Source organism: Lipotes vexillifer, unplaced genomic scaffold, assembly GCF_000442215.2.
Source record: "Lipotes vexillifer unplaced genomic scaffold, Lipotes_vexillifer_v1.1 scaffold776, whole genome shotgun sequence".
NCBI classification, from domain to species: Eukaryota; Metazoa; Chordata; class Mammalia; order Artiodactyla; family Lipotidae; genus Lipotes; species Lipotes vexillifer.
This window is the reverse complement of record NW_006777292.1, coordinates 2,904,260-2,920,158: the sequence shown is the minus strand read 5'-3', so window position 1 is coordinate 2,920,158 and position 15,899 is coordinate 2,904,260. Positions and strand designations below refer to the sequence as shown.

The window sequence follows — 15,899 nt, the reverse complement described above, 5'->3', positions numbered from 1 at the left end:
AAAGAGATCTCTTTTATAACAGATCTATATTATATTTAGATAATCTCTTTTATTATATATTATTATACAATAATCTCTTTTAGAATAGAGATTCATGTACTTTCATTAAGGCTAAAATAAATTACCTCCAAAGTTACTTCCAAATCTAAAATTTTATGATTACTTACTTATAGCACTATAACATGAAAGAATGTAATTGTTACTCTGAGATAAATGAATGTATAATGAATAAGATAACAGGCAAATCAATACACACAAACACACACACACGGGTTGTTGTTGTTTTTTTCTTTTAATATTTCTACCTAATAAGACAACCGTGTCACTTTACACGTTAAGCCTTCATAGGCAAACTACTCAAAACCAACTTCAATCCACATTCAGAAAATCCAATCCCAAATTTTTATTTCATTTCAACAAAAATTTTAAAACTCTTTACCCTAATGATTATCTCACCCTAGTTAAAATAATTCCAAAGAAATTAATATCCATGATTTCTCTGGGATTTCTTATATTAATTAATATACCTTTCCATGGCTTTAGCTGTATAAGGCAAATGCATTTCAATACTGTGTTCATCTTCATCTGTCTGCAGAGACATTCGTTCAAACATTCCTGTCTTCCACAGTTCTCCGTAAACTAGAGATTTCAAAATATAGTAAAACAAATATATTAATGTATATCCTTACCCTGTGAGACTCTATCCAGTAAAACAAAACTACATGCTTTGGCAAGAGACAAAAAGCACCACATAATATTCTCCATTTTTAGTTTAAAAAAAAGGAAAAAACAACTAGCTTCTTACATACCAGACAAAACAGTAAGACATGTAATGATTTATTCAGCACTTTCATATGTTACATAGTTACATAAAAAATAGTAATTTTAATTTTTCATCAATTCCTTTCATTATATCTAAAGTCACCTCTGAGTCTAAGCTTATCCTTGACCTTATTCAATCAGTAGATATTAACAAGAACAGTTGATTAGAAATCTTACTGAAATATGGAAAAATCCCCTGGTCTACTTACTCATGAGGTTAATAATATAGTTTTTGAGTTTTGTTTTGTTTTTTAATACAATGTACAGACTTATTGTTTTACACCTCAGGTTCCTGTCATACTAAGAAAAGAAAATTCCTTCTGAGAATGCTATTTTCCTCAACATTAAAAATTAAGCTCGTGGTATAGACTGGAATATAAATTTACCACAGTACCATGCCTTAAATAATCTTAAAATTTTAAAATGATTTAGCAATTCAGATCCTTCTGATGAATTACACTTAAAACTAGATATTATCAATATATAGCAAGAAAATGATGAAATATGTAAAAAAAGATATAAGAATATTTTTATTTTATCATTGAACAAAACCAGCATTTTTATAACTACATCCTTAAATGGGTTTACCAATAACAAAGAAACGAACAAATAACGGTATGACTTTTTTTTCTATAAAATCATACCTGATTAAAAATCCTCCATTCCTCATTGCCAGTCTATCCAAAACCAAAATTTTCTGAATGCTCCAACAAGGTTTTAAAAATAAAGCGTGTCCCAGAGGAAAGGGGAATTGGAATGAAGGTCGTAAAAAGGTACAAACTTCCAGTAATAAGATACGTAAGTACTAGGGATGTAATGCACAACATGATAAATATAATAAACACTGCTGTATGTTATATACAAGTTGTTGAGAGTAAATTCTAAGAGTTCACATCACAAGGGAAAAAAATATTTTTTTCTATTTCTTTAATTTTGTATCTATATGAGATGATGGATATTCGCTAAACTTATCATTTTATGATATATGTAAAGTCAAATCACTATGTTGTATAACTTAAACCTATGTAGTACTGTATGTCAACTATATCTCAATAGAACTGGAAGAAAAAAATAAAAAATTTAAAAGCATTTTAAATATTTGAAAAATGTGTACCCTAAAACCATTCCAGGAAGTAAGGCTAGTAATATTCCAGTTTCATTAATAAACTATATCCTAACAACAAATTGCTAATATTCTATAATACTTAAAACCCCAAATTATGAAAATTTAGGCCTAAAAATTAAAGAAAAAGAGGTGATCATTTCCTCTGCAAATGGCTTTCTTCATTCTACAGAAGAATTTGTTGCAAAATTTCTTCAAACAATAAAAACACTCAATGTACTTAAAATATAATTTGATGAACTGGGAGGATACACACCAAGTTCATGAATGCAGTTACTTTTGGGAATGCAAATTGAGTTCAGATGAGGGGAAATTCTGAGTCAAGTGTGGATGATAAGTATATGAGTATTTGTTATAGTAGTCTCTGTATTGTTTGGTATTTTTAAAATTATGTACAAAATGAGACATGATTAAATAAAAACTGTGATTTCTAGAATTCTATTTAAAAATCAAAATAATAGATATGTTTTAAAAATAAAATGGACTTAAGATTTATGTGGCACCCTTCTTGCAGAGTTTCACAACTACGGTCTCAATTTTTTTCCCATAAAAATCATACATGAGGATATAAAATCATTATCACCATTATCCATTTATGGTGAGGGAACTGTTATACACAGAGGAAGACTAACATGCCCAAAATGTTTCAACAAGTTGTGTGGGTACCAATTTCTTGTCTCACTGTTCAAAAAGTACATGGTACTTCCCTGACTATAAATGTAACCACTACACTCCAAAGACTAGCGGATCTGACAGATTTTTGTGGCTGGCAGAAAAACTATAGTTGTCTTTTAGGCATATGGAAGATTTTCTTTCTTAGTTTTTGTTTTTTGCAGATTAATTATAACAAATTTTATTTTTACAATTCAAATATTACTATGATACTAATACTTTTAACTGTAAATTAACTTATAATTCCTATTTGTAAAAACTTCAGCTGTTTACAAACTATAAAATTTCTATATACTTACTCTTTTGGTCAATACGAAGGTCATACAGAGGTGTCCTATATATATCCACACTGGAAAGTGCACATCGAGAAAGGGGCACATGATGAGAAGGCCCAAGGATGAAAATTCTCCGGCTAGGAGATATACAATAAAAAACACAGAACAATTGCACTTCTACACAAACTTTTTTAAATAAAAAGTAAAAACAAAGTAATTAAAAAAAATTAAATGTAATATTGTTTTCCTTGATTGAGTTCATTACCTACTGCTATATGCTAAACTGTGTTCTCTTGAAATCATACGTTGAAGTCTCAACCCCTGTACCTCAAAATGGAACCTATTTGGAGATAAGGTCTTTAAAGAGGTGATTAAGTTAAAATGAGGTGATTAGCGTGAGGCCTGAATTCAATATGACTGGTGTCCTTATAAGAAGAGGAAGAGACACCAGGGGTGCACATGCACAGAGAGGTGATGGACCATGTGAAGAGGCATCAGGAAGACAGTCATCTGCAAGCCAAGGAAGAAACCTAAGAAGAAACCAACCCTGCCAAACCATCTTGGACTTTTCCAGCATCTAGAACTGTGAGAAAATAAATTTCTGTTGTTTCAGTCCCCTAGTTGATGGTAGTTGGTTATGGCAGCACTAGCAAACTAATGTTCCTACCTAAGACTTGCTCCTCAGTTAATTAAGTTCAATTACTTAATCTCTATCTTTTTGTTGGAAGGTCTTTAAAAGAACCATGTTTAACACCTGGGAATACTAGTTACTGATTATCTACAGTAAACCAACTGACTATGCTTAAAATCACCTCTGTATTCACAATGGCTAGGATACAAAAGGTTTTCAATAGCTGTATTAATTGAATTTTAAACATTTCAGCTATTAAATAAAATCTCAAAATAACAAACTCTAAACTTGCCTACAACATTAATAAAAATCCATAAAAGTATAAATTCTAAAAATCCAAAATATCATTACAAAGAAGCATTCTGTTAAAGCTATTTCCACATTTCTTCCATGGCAGAGAAAAAAGGCATCTTGTTGAGAACTCTGTGTAATAAGCTTTCTCAGTTCCCATTCAAGGAGAAGTCATTCTCAAAAACAAAGAAAATTATGTGTTATTTGCACTGTAGGCTAAAGAAAAGAACTGGGCTAAACTGTAGATTAAATCTTTACAATCCTTTTATCTTAACATCAAGAGTAAAATTAACTTATTCTCATTTTATCTCAAACATCTCTACAATCTAAATTCCAAACTCTCCATTTTCGCTGTTTCTCCCAGATTCATATGAACAAAATTTTCCCCAACACACACACACACACACACACACACAAAGTTACAGACACAAAAGAACCAAAACTATAAGAAAAAAAGGAATATATGTAAGCTATATACCTAGAAAATTAAGTGCTACTCATTGCTCATCTAATGGACAAAAACTGAAACACAGAGCTATATCTCTTTCACATCAAAAACTTGCAGGCCAAGGAATGTGTGCTTTAGCAATATATTTATTTTGACAGAATTCTATTACAGCTAAGAAAATTAACCTACTGTCAGCTATATCTTACTTGCTATATGGGGTGTTGGGGGGTGGGGGTGGATAAGAAAGATGTGGATAAGGAAAAGGTAATTCTCAGTTTAGTCCCAAAATCTCCTCAAGATGTTGCAATCCTCAAGATGTCACTCAGAGCCCACATGTAAGACTTCACTCACAGGCCATTTCTAGTCAGAAACATAATCCCTTTTCTCGACTCCCCTGCTAATACTCACTTCTTGCCATCATCTCTATGATCAACTCAAAATCAGATCTATAGAGTCCTAAATGAACAAAAGATACCACTATGTTCTCGTATCTTAACAGCACATAAATATCACCACATTTTTAAAATTAAACTTTAATGAGGGACATAGAAAATGGTAAATCTGAGTGCTTAGGAAACTTGCTTAAGGATAGGTATTATATGAATCAAAAATCAAGTAAGAAAAAAAAGCATTTTTATGATTGAGGAATGTATTTCTATGAAAAGAGAGAGGGATAGAATATTTAAAATCAGAACACTCCTGGGAAATTCAGAATATATAATTAAAATATGAAATGACTTTTAAAAATCAATCTAGTCATAGATATATTTCATAGGTAAGTATAACAAGGTTCTTCTAACAGTGGCTAAAAGATGAGCGTTACTCCAGAAATAAAGACCCGAGGTCAGCTTTGAAAGCCTAACTGCCTCCTCTAATACGTGACTATTCATCTTGCTTGCCTTTTTGTCAGACCCAACCTAGATGAAAAGATAAAGTCTGGTGGGGAAAAGAGGTCCCATCGGTCTGAATTATCCAACTGTGTACCCAAAGGTTGAAACTCATCCAAAAGCAACATAGTGAAGTTCCACATTTAGTTAAGAGAGATAATAGGAAAAAAGAGATTTAGGTCCCATCAATATAAAACCCTTAAAAGTGATATACCCAAAAACGAACCAAAAAAGACTTCTTTTCATTGAAAGAAGAAAAAAGAAACTGGATATTGAACAAGTAGTAATCTCAGAGTCTCTGTGTTAGCTATATGCTACAAGACAATTAATAGTGTAAATAAAAGATAATGTATTTTTCCCCCTAGATTGCTAGATCCATAAACACCAAGACCATACAAATATTTTGGAGAGAAATGTAATATAGGCATTGGAAATAATGCCACTTTCTCTCCCTTCAATTAATTACAAAGTTCTTTGTCTTAAAAGAGTAACTTTTAAATATTGGCATATAATCACTGTTGCCATACATGTAAAAGAAACATTTAATATAAAAAAAAATAGAAAAAATCAGTAGGCATTCTTTCAGAAATAAATGTAGTTCACATATAAAATACCTCCAGAGAATCCACATTTGTGGAGTTACTTACTATGAGGAGTGTAGTCTGTACACCTAACACATGAGTTACCTGAGTGTCTGTTCTCATAAATATTCAACTACTTATACTAAATAATGGAACACAAGTAATTTTTTAAAAGTGTTTCATGGTTAAGTGGAGATATTTTAACTAAAGAATAAAATGTCATGTGGCCCCAAAGAAGATTCCTTTTGGCATTCTTTTTCTGCCCTGCAAGGTTTTCTGAAAGATATGAATCAAAATCAAGTTACTATCTAAGGAACATCCTGAGTTCCGGTTTTTAATTAAAGTTTTAGTGATAGGAAAAGACTTTGCAACTCTAAATATGGGAAAGAACTTAATTAAATGTATAATTTTTAAAATTCCTTAAACAGCCCGAGTATTCTTTCTAAAACATGAATCAGATCATATCACTTCCCTGCTTAAAAAGTCTTTCAATGGCTTTTCTTGGTCAGAGGATAAAATACAAAAATCCTTAAAATGGGTTCTAAAGTCTCATATCAACTGGCCCCTTCTTGTGTTATTCTTCCCCCCCTGGATCTCAGTACTTTATGCACACTGGTCTTTCAGTTCCTTGATAACAAGAATATCTTTGCCTATTTCAAAACTTCTTCACGTGTAATTGTTTCTTTTGCTTGGCTTAAAAATCATTTCCCCAGAGATGCCTTCTCCAATACCTTATCCACAATATAAATCCAATCACCCTGAACCACAGCAGTTCGCAAAGTGTGAACTGTGAATTCACAAGAACCTTTCAAGGAGTCCACAAAATCAAAACTATTTTCATAATAATACAAAGAAGTTATTTGCCTTTTCAACATGTTAACATTTGCACTTCTAGTACAAAAGTAAGACTGGGTATATACTGCTGGCTACAACCAAAGTAACGGAATCAAAATGTACTAGTAGTCATGTATTCTTCACCTTCACCCATGCTGTATTTTTTTTAAGCCAGTTTCATTTAATTTCATTAAATTTTGAACTTCGAGTAGTTTTATAAAAATATTCTGTATGACAAAATGCATTCAATTTGTGGTGATAAACACATAAAGCACTTCGACTGCATACAGAAGTATGCCTCAAGGAAAAAGCATGTGTGATTTTGAGTTATGAGCTGAAGTAGACTTTTTTCCACAGAACACAATTTTTACTTCAAAAAATGACTGTAGACAAATTGTGGTTATTCCAATTTAGGTATCCAGCAGAAATTTTTTAGAAAATGAACAAAACGAGCCTGACACTTCAAAGAAAATATTTGACATATTTGTTGCCAATGATAAAATTGAAACTTTTAAGTGAAAATTAGACTTTTGCAAAAAGCTTCCCAATAATTAAAATTTTTTCTCATGAAATTGATGGTGATATTAACAAATGTGATTTTTTTTTACATTGTATGTTGAAATGCCAACATTTGAAAGATCTGCATGACTCAATGAACAAATATTTTCCAAATGTTCATGCAAGATGTTACAAAAACATGCAAAGGTAAAAGATCCATTCAAATTTTAAGGACAAAAGATGACCCTGGTTGACACGTAGAGAATGGGAAAGGGAAAGAAGAATGGAAGCTAGTGGTGTCAAATTTATCCTTCTCTCTTGGACTGTTATTTTTTCTCTATACTTATTATTCCCAAAAGGATGTTTTCTCTATTTTCTTAAAGAACTATAAAGATATTGCAAATGTCAGGGAGGGCCACTTCCAAGAGAATACAACAAGACTGTCCATGATTATTTTTAACACTGAGACCTTCACACTTATTTATTCAGAATTCAATTACTATATACTAATTATAAAAATAAACTGATCACATCATCCATCATTCGCATTTCTTTTTACTGATCTCCTTTATTGTCACCTTCTTAGTCCTTGACTCTCTTCCCTTATTATTTTTTTCCTTTCCATTCTCACTGTCCATCAACTTATTTAACACACAATTTCCACTTATATCAATATAGGCTCTCTATATATTCCTAGGCCAAATTTAATTCAGGGGTACCCTTTTAGCACATATCATCATCAATAAAAGTTCTGCCAAGTAGAAAAAGGTTTGGAAAAGGCTGTTATATAAACTAGTCTTGATTATGGTTGGTTTATAGGCCCAGGGTCAAATAAAGGAAGCTTCTGAAAAGCTTTACAATCTAATTTCTATTTTACTCTTATTCATGAAACAAGTTAAAATTATACATTAAATATGTATTATGAAATATTTGTTAAAGATGTGCATCAAAACATCATAAAGGAGGTGGAGCTAACCAAAACCTCATCAATCTGGCAATATTATCATTTTATTTATTATTAAAAACTTACTAAAAAATAACTTTCAATAAAGGCCTGATAAAATGTGCAGAGCATACTACATAAAAACAAAAGAGAGCAGCTTTTTTGCTTTAACAATTTGAACTAATTGCTCATAAAGGAGTAGGCTGTGGGTGAGATTTTCTTTTTAAACTCAGGGCTGTTGTGAGTTACTTCTGAATGATTATACTTCATCTCTACTAGTACGGGTCTAACCTAACATTTGACAGAATTAAAATGGTCAGTTTCACCTATTCACACAGTGTATGTACAACTGGCAATATAGACTAGAACCTGACACTGGCTCACATGTAGTGAATTAACTATTTAAATAAAATGTTGGTCAGCAAATTAAGTAATTTGGGTGGCTAATTCCAGCAGAAACTTTTGAAATTTCACAAGTTTCTTATTTTAGAGAGTGGTATACTAAGCTTTTAAAGTTCACAAATTTCTCATTTTAGAGAGTAGTATACGACTCAGTCTCAATTTGACAGAAAGATTTTTTTAAGCTAATTTCAGAGCTGTCATTAAATTATTAAGAGCTAATATACTTCAAAAACCATATTAAATTCATTGTCAGATTCTAAAATAACTCAGGTACCTTATCCTGTCAATGAGAAATTATTCTTCATTCATTAAACACAACCTAACACGTGCAATAAAGAATTTTCAATTATAAAGTGATTAAAATAGAACAAAGGGCTTTGAATTTTTCTTAAAAGTATTCATCTCCAGGTTTTCAAAGAAAATTTTAAAAACCAAAATATTTAACTGTTAATGTTCCTGGACCCAATTCCACTGTGTGCATTCATGTGAGTGGAAGAGGGGGCACACTCAATTCTGACACTCTACCTTGAGATAGCAACAGATTCCACAGGTTACAGGTTCAGTCCTACAAAAACGTCCCCACACCCACACCCATCCCCCATCTCAGATGCCAGTCACAAGCCCAGGTTGTCACTTGTGCTTCTGACCAACCAGTTACAGATTGGCCTTTCCAACAAACAACTCCTTGAATTTCAATTCAGAGGCCAATCATAAGTCCAGGTTGTTACCTGTACTTCTGACAGACCGGTTATAAATCAGAGGTTTAATTTGCTAGAGCGGCTCACAGAGAAATATTTCACTTACTAGGTCACCGGTTTATTATAAAAAGATATAACTTAGCAACAGCCAGATGGAAAAGGTGCATAGGACAAGGCAAGGGGAAAGAGCCAGGACCTTCCATGCCCTCTCCAGGCAGGCCACTCTCCCCAAATCTCCACGTGTTCACCAACCTGGAAGCTCTCCAAACCCTGTCCCTTTGGGTTTTTATGGGGGCTTTATTACATAGTCATGATGGCGACTGATTCAACCTCCAGGCTCTCTCCCCTCCCCAGGGGAGGTCAGGGAGTGGGAATGAAAATTCCAACCCTCTAAACACAAGGTTGGTTATCCTGGCAACCAGCCCCAGGCTTAGGTGGGGTCCGAAAGTCACCTTATTAACATACAAGAAGAACCTTTGCCATTCTCACCACTTAGGAAAATTCCAAGGGTTTTGGGAGCTGTGAGCCAGTAACTGTGGAAAAAGACTAAATATATATGTGAAATATATTTTGGTCATCTAAATGACCAAATACATATTTCGCATAAATCACAATGCTGTATTAACCTTCTAACACTTCCAGAACTAAACATTTTACCAAAGGGAAGGTAGAAGCTAAATGTTCAGATAATGAAAAACAGTATTAAAGCTTTTCATAACCTATATAAGGTACAATCAAATTTATAAAGTCAAATTCTTAATGAAATCAAGTATATAATAAGTATGTAAAACAAATTACTTCAGTGACAAAGCAATTATAATTCCCAACCCCCTAATGAAAATGGTATCTAACTATATTACTTACGTAATAGATGGATCCACTTGTTTGTAAGCATGAGCAGCACAAGACCCACAGTACGTATACCCTGCATGGCTACAAAACAAAAAAATGTTTAACTTAATCATCAGATTCAAAATCAAGTTATTCTGGGGGAAAAAAACTTCTGAAAGAAATCTAATAATTATGGTAAACATTATGTGTACAGATTAAAAAGCAATGTATTGATAGATAATGATGCAACTTCTAGAAGATAACAGGGAACACATCTTTGTTCTGTGTTCCACTGTTATTTTATTTATTTATTTATTTATTTATTTATTTATTTGGGGGGGGGGCAGGCCATGCTGCACAGCATGCAGGATCTTAGTTCACCAACCAGAGATCAAACCCGTGCCCCCTGCAGTGGAAGCATGGAGTCTTAACCACTGGACCGCCAGGGAAGTCCCCCTGTGTTCCAATTTTAAATGTTAAAAAGTATTTGGTCTGAAGGAAAATTATATTTGGAAATATTCAATGCTTATTTGAAGTTGCTAATGTAACATTAATAATATATGAGCTCTTAACATTCCTCTTCAATACCATTAACAGACTATTACATACCTAAAAATGCTAAGACCAAGTCAAATCAGAGCAAAACAAATAATCTACAAGAAACAACTCACGTCCCTCTGTGTCTTTAGTGGTAAGAGAATTGACCTGACCTTCTGTGTATTATGCCTTTCATTTGCTCTCCCTACTACTCATCCCATCCTTTTCCTCCTCTGGTCTCAGCTTTACATTGGTTTTCTGATCACCAATACAATGACTTTGTTTCACAACTTCATTTTTCTTTCTTGACTCAAGCTATGTGAGTCTAGAAATATTTCCCTTAATGCTTACTATTTAGTGCACAGCCAGTAAATGTTTAACAAATGGCTCTGTAGGAAAAAACTGTATACATATGTATATAAGCTTATTATAAATTTTACTGAAATAAAGAGAGATGTATCACACAACTGACAAACAATGAAAAAATATAAAATACTCTTTACTGCAAATTCAGCTTAGGCAATTGATTGTCCCAGAATGCTTTCACTGACGGTAGCTGAACTCTTTAACCCACAGCCAAGCAATGGCTGCAAATGACAAGAGTGAAATAATGAAGACATATGTCTGAATTTCACTCATTCAACAATGACTTGAATGACGTCTTTGCATATTAGACAATAGTTTTTCAAATACTGGAAAGCATATTTCTTTCCTCATTTTTTCGTGCTTGTCACAGTGTAAAGGTTATAGACATAACATAATTTTAAGTTTCATCTGCCTTATTAATAACCTTTCCCCATTACTTTTCTTGAGTACAGACAATCAACAAAAAATAAAGTCCTGATTTATAGCAATCTGTCTATTAATGTGGATTAAATCATTCCCATCATGGACAATTTCAAGATGCACAGTAAACTGAAAACACAAAACACACACTGGGAGAAAATATTTGTAAAGCATATATCTGACAAAGGATTTATATCTAAATATATAAAGAAGAAGCATATATCTGATAAAGCATTTATATCTGAATATATAAAGAAATTTCAAAACAACCTAATACTTTAAAAACTATAGGTAACTGTTTTACAAGACAAAAAGAATTCTGAAGATTGGTTGCACAACAAAGTGAATGCACTTAACACTACTATATAAATGGTTAAAAGTAGTTAAGATGGTAGATTTTATGTTACTACAATTTTTTTTTAATTTTTAAATAGGAAATGATGTGAACAGATACTTTTATCAAAAAATACACCGGGGGCTTCCCTGGTGGCGCAGTGGTTGAGAGTCCGCCTGCCGATGCAGGGGACACGGGTTCAAGCCCCAGTCCGGGAAGATCCCACATGCCGCGGAGCGGCTGGGCCCATGAGCCATGGCCGCTGGGTCGGCGCGTCCGGACTCCGCAACGGGAGAGGCCACAGTAGTGAGAGGCCCGCATACCACAAAAATTAAAAAAACCAAAATAAACACCAGGATGGCAAAAAGCACACAAAAGAAGGCTCTACATCAGTTAGTCATTGAGGAGAGGCAAATTAAAACTATAGTGAACTACCACTGAACACCCACTAGAATAAGCTAAAATTAAAATGAGTGACCATACCAAATGTGGAAAGGATGTAGAACTGAAACTCAGTCTGTAGGAAATGTAAAACGGTACAACTACTTTGGAAAATGGTTTGGCAATTTCTTTAAAAAAACAAAAAAAGCTAAACATACTTCTGCCATAAAACTCCTGCCAGCGATTCCACTCCTAAAATATATATATTTAAGCATTATGTGCACACAAAGATTTGTACACAAATATTCATCCCATTTTTATTTGCAAGAGCCCAAAATGGAAACAGCCAAACGTCCCTCAAAAGGTGAATGGATAAACAAATTGAAGTATATCCATACAATGAAATAACTCTTCAGCAATAGAAAGGAATGAACTATTGACACACTCAAAATAATTATGGTAAAAAAATAAATACGCTGAGTGAGAGAAGCCAGACAAAGAGTTCATACTATATGATTCCATTTAAATACTTCCACAATAAAAAATTTTTTTAAAAGAATATGTATGTATAAAACTGAGTCATTTGCTGTAACAGGAGAGACTGGCAAAACACTGTAAATCAACTCTACTTCAATTAAAAATAAAAATAAATAATTCTAGAAAATAAGAACTAATCTATAGTGACAAAGTAAATCAGTGGATGTGGGAGGGTGGGAGAAGGGCAGAGAGGGAAAGAAGGGCACAAGGAAACTTCTGAAGATGATGAATATGTTCATTATCTTAATCGTGGTAATGATTTCAAAGGTGTATACATATTTCAGACTTATCAAACCGCATACTTTATATGCAGCTGAATGTTAATCATACCACAGTAAAGCTCTATTTTAAAAATGAGGGCTTCCCTGGTGGCGCAGTGGTTGAGAGTCCGCCTGCCGATGCAGGGGACATGGGTTCGTGCCCCGGTCCAGGAAGATTCCACATGCCGCAGAGCGGCTGGGCCTGTGAGCCATGGCCGCTGAGCCTGCGCATCCGGAGCCTGTGCTCCACAACTAGAGAGGCCGCAACAGTGAGAGGCCCGCGTAACACACACACACACACAAATGATACTCATCTGATACAGACACAGAAAAAGAGATTCACATAAGTCAATCACAACCATACAAGATAGTAGGGTCCTTAATTAGGAGTAAAGTAATATGGGACATATGCTAAGCACACTGAAATCACTGAGGCTTTATTGGTCAGATTAATGGTCGTCACTCCATCCTTACACCTCTGTCAAGGGAGCCTATCAAGTTGCCTGAATATAGCAATATTCTCACAACCCAGTTCTAATCTTAGCCAGAAGGTAATATAAGTTGTTCTGTGGCTCAGCAAATTCAGTTTTGCTGTCATCCTGTACTGATCTTGATATTCTAGGCTAACCAGGGGCACTATTTTAACCGGTTATGTCCCCAATCTTCCAGTCCCCAAGACACCAATACCAACTACTTCAGATACTTAATACCTGTTCCTCATCTGAACATCACTGGCTCCTGTCAGTTCAGATATGCACTATCTTGCCTGGCCATGCAGACCTTAAAAACCATCTGATCCATCTGGATCCACCCTGGTCTGTCACAAACCTGAACGACATTCAGATTTTCAACACTGCTTTGCTCTCAGCTGTCCCTCACTTCACATCCCTCCACTTCTCAATCCTTACTCTTCTTGAATTTAAAGGCCGTGAACTCCAATCTCTAAATCAACCTTTGTACTCTAAGTCTCTCCCAGTTATACCAACACTGCTCCTACCCAAGCTCAGTTCTTAAATGCCAGAAAGGCTTCTTAGAAACATTAGATTTTTGAAGTATAGGTAGGAAAGAAATAGTAAGTAGAAGGGTAAGGGCATGAAGGGAATAAAGCCTGAAGGAAAAACATGAGCAAATGTCCAAGTGTATGATGTAAATGAGAAAATATGAAATTGGTCTGAATGGAACAAGAGAGTAATGTTAAGCCAGAGTCAGACAGAAGAGTCTGGGCTTGATAAAACAAGTTACTGAAAAACTGCTGTGTGCTCTTGGAACAGGGAGTGATAATATGAAACTGTTATCATGTACTGAAAAACACAAGCACAAAGGACATGTTAGAGGAAAGATGAGTTACATAAAGCTCTCTTAGAAACTGTGGTGTGAGGTAGTAATATCACGGTCTAGGTCTAGAATGGTGTCAGAGTCAGTGGGAAATGAGAAATCAGTGCTCTAGGGTCTAGAAAGAAACAGTGACATATCTTAGTGACCAAGTAGGAGGAAGAAGAAGAGGACAGTTATGATGATGGTGATAACTGAGTGCTTACTGCATCTCAGGCACTCTTCTACGTAACTCAAAGCATTACTTTTAATCCTAACTACTCTATGAGATAGGAATTATTATTCTTCTCATTTGATAGATGAAGAAACTGAAGCAGAAAGGTTAAGAAACTTGCTCAAGGTCATACAGATAGTAAGTGGCACTCCAGGATATAAAGCCAGGCAGTAGAGCTCCAGAACCCATTCTTAAGCACTGTTAAGAGGACTTTACATAGTTCAAGGAAGAAGGGAAGGAGTCCATGGAGTAGGAAAAGCAACAAGCCTAACAACTGGAAGAATACTTAAAGAATCATATATCCTGTAAGACTACAAGGAAGGATGATAGTTTCGAAAACATGATTAACTAAGGTAAACTTGTTTCATAATAAGAACTTAGATTTCATGGTTTCAGTCCTTTTTGAAGCTGAAGGTTTAAAAGTTTGCTTGACCTAAAGACAACATAGTGGCAAAAGGAAAGGAAAATTCTTTTACCTTTTTTAAAATTTTATTTTTTATACAGCAGGTTCTTATTAGCTATCTATTTTATACATCTCAGTGTATATATGTCAATCCCAATCTCCCAATTCATCTCACCACCACCACTACCCCACCCCCGCTTTCCACCCATGGTTTCCATACATCTGTTCTCTACATCTCTGTCTCTATTTCTGCCTTGCAAACCAGTTCATCTATATCATTTTTCTATATTCCACAAATATGCGTTAATATACTATATTTCTTTTTCTCTTTCTGACTTCACTCTGTATGATAGTATCTAGGTCCATCCACGTTTCTACAAATGACCCAATTTTGTTCCTTTATATGGCTGAGTAATATTCCATTCTATATATGTACCACTTCTTCTTTATCCATTCGGCTGTCGATACACATTCAGGTTGCTCCCAATGACTTGGCTATTGTAAATAGTACTGCAATGAACATTGGGGTGCATGTGTCTTTTAGAATTATGGTTTTCTCTGGGTATATGCCCAGCAGTGGGATTGCTGGGTCATATGGTAATTCTATTTTTACTTTTTTAAGGAACCTCCATACTGCTCTCCATAGTGGCTGTATCAACTTACATACCCACCAACACTGCAAGAGGGTTCCCTTTTCTCCACAGCCTCTCCGGCATTTGTTGTTTGTAGATTTTCTGAGGGATGCCCATTCTAACTGGTGTGAGGTGATACCTCATTGTAGTTTTGATTTGCATTTCGCTAATAATTAGTGATGTTGAGCAGCTTTTCATGTGCCTCTTGGTCATCTGTATGTCTTCTTTGGAGATATGTCTATTTAGGTCTTCTGCCCATTTTTGGATTGGGTTGTTCATTTTTTTAATATTGAGCTGCATGAGCTGTTTACATATTTTTGAGATTAATCCTTTGTCCGTTGATTTATTTGCAAATATTTTCTCCCATTCTGAAGGTTGTCTTTTCGTCTTGTTTATACTTTCCTTTGCTTTGCAAAAGATTTTAAGTTTCATTAGATCTCATATGTTTATTTTTGTTTTTATTTCCATTATTCTAGGAGGTGGATCAAAAATATCTTGCTGTGATTTATGTCAAAGAGTGTTCTTCCTATGTTTTCCTCTAAGAGTT

At 34.3% G+C, this 15,899-nt stretch overlaps 1 protein-coding gene across 2 annotated transcripts in view; it reads right to left on the bottom strand.

Annotated features, from left to right (window-relative positions):
• MEMO1 (mediator of cell motility 1) overlaps positions 1-15,899 on the bottom strand; it is a 137,456-nt gene that overhangs the window by 37,121 nt on the left and 84,436 nt on the right. The window contains exons 3-5 of one of the 2 annotated variants that reach the window (XM_007450962.1): positions 9,970-10,038; positions 2,917-3,029; positions 528-639 (exon numbers count right to left, since the gene is read on the bottom strand). In XM_007450962.1, coding sequence (XP_007451024.1) covers positions 528-639; positions 2,917-3,029; positions 9,970-10,038 — 294 coding nt within the window. The remainder of the gene's footprint in view (positions 1-527; positions 640-2,916; positions 3,030-9,969; positions 10,039-15,899) is intronic. The other variant, XM_007450963.1, reaches the window with a different exon arrangement.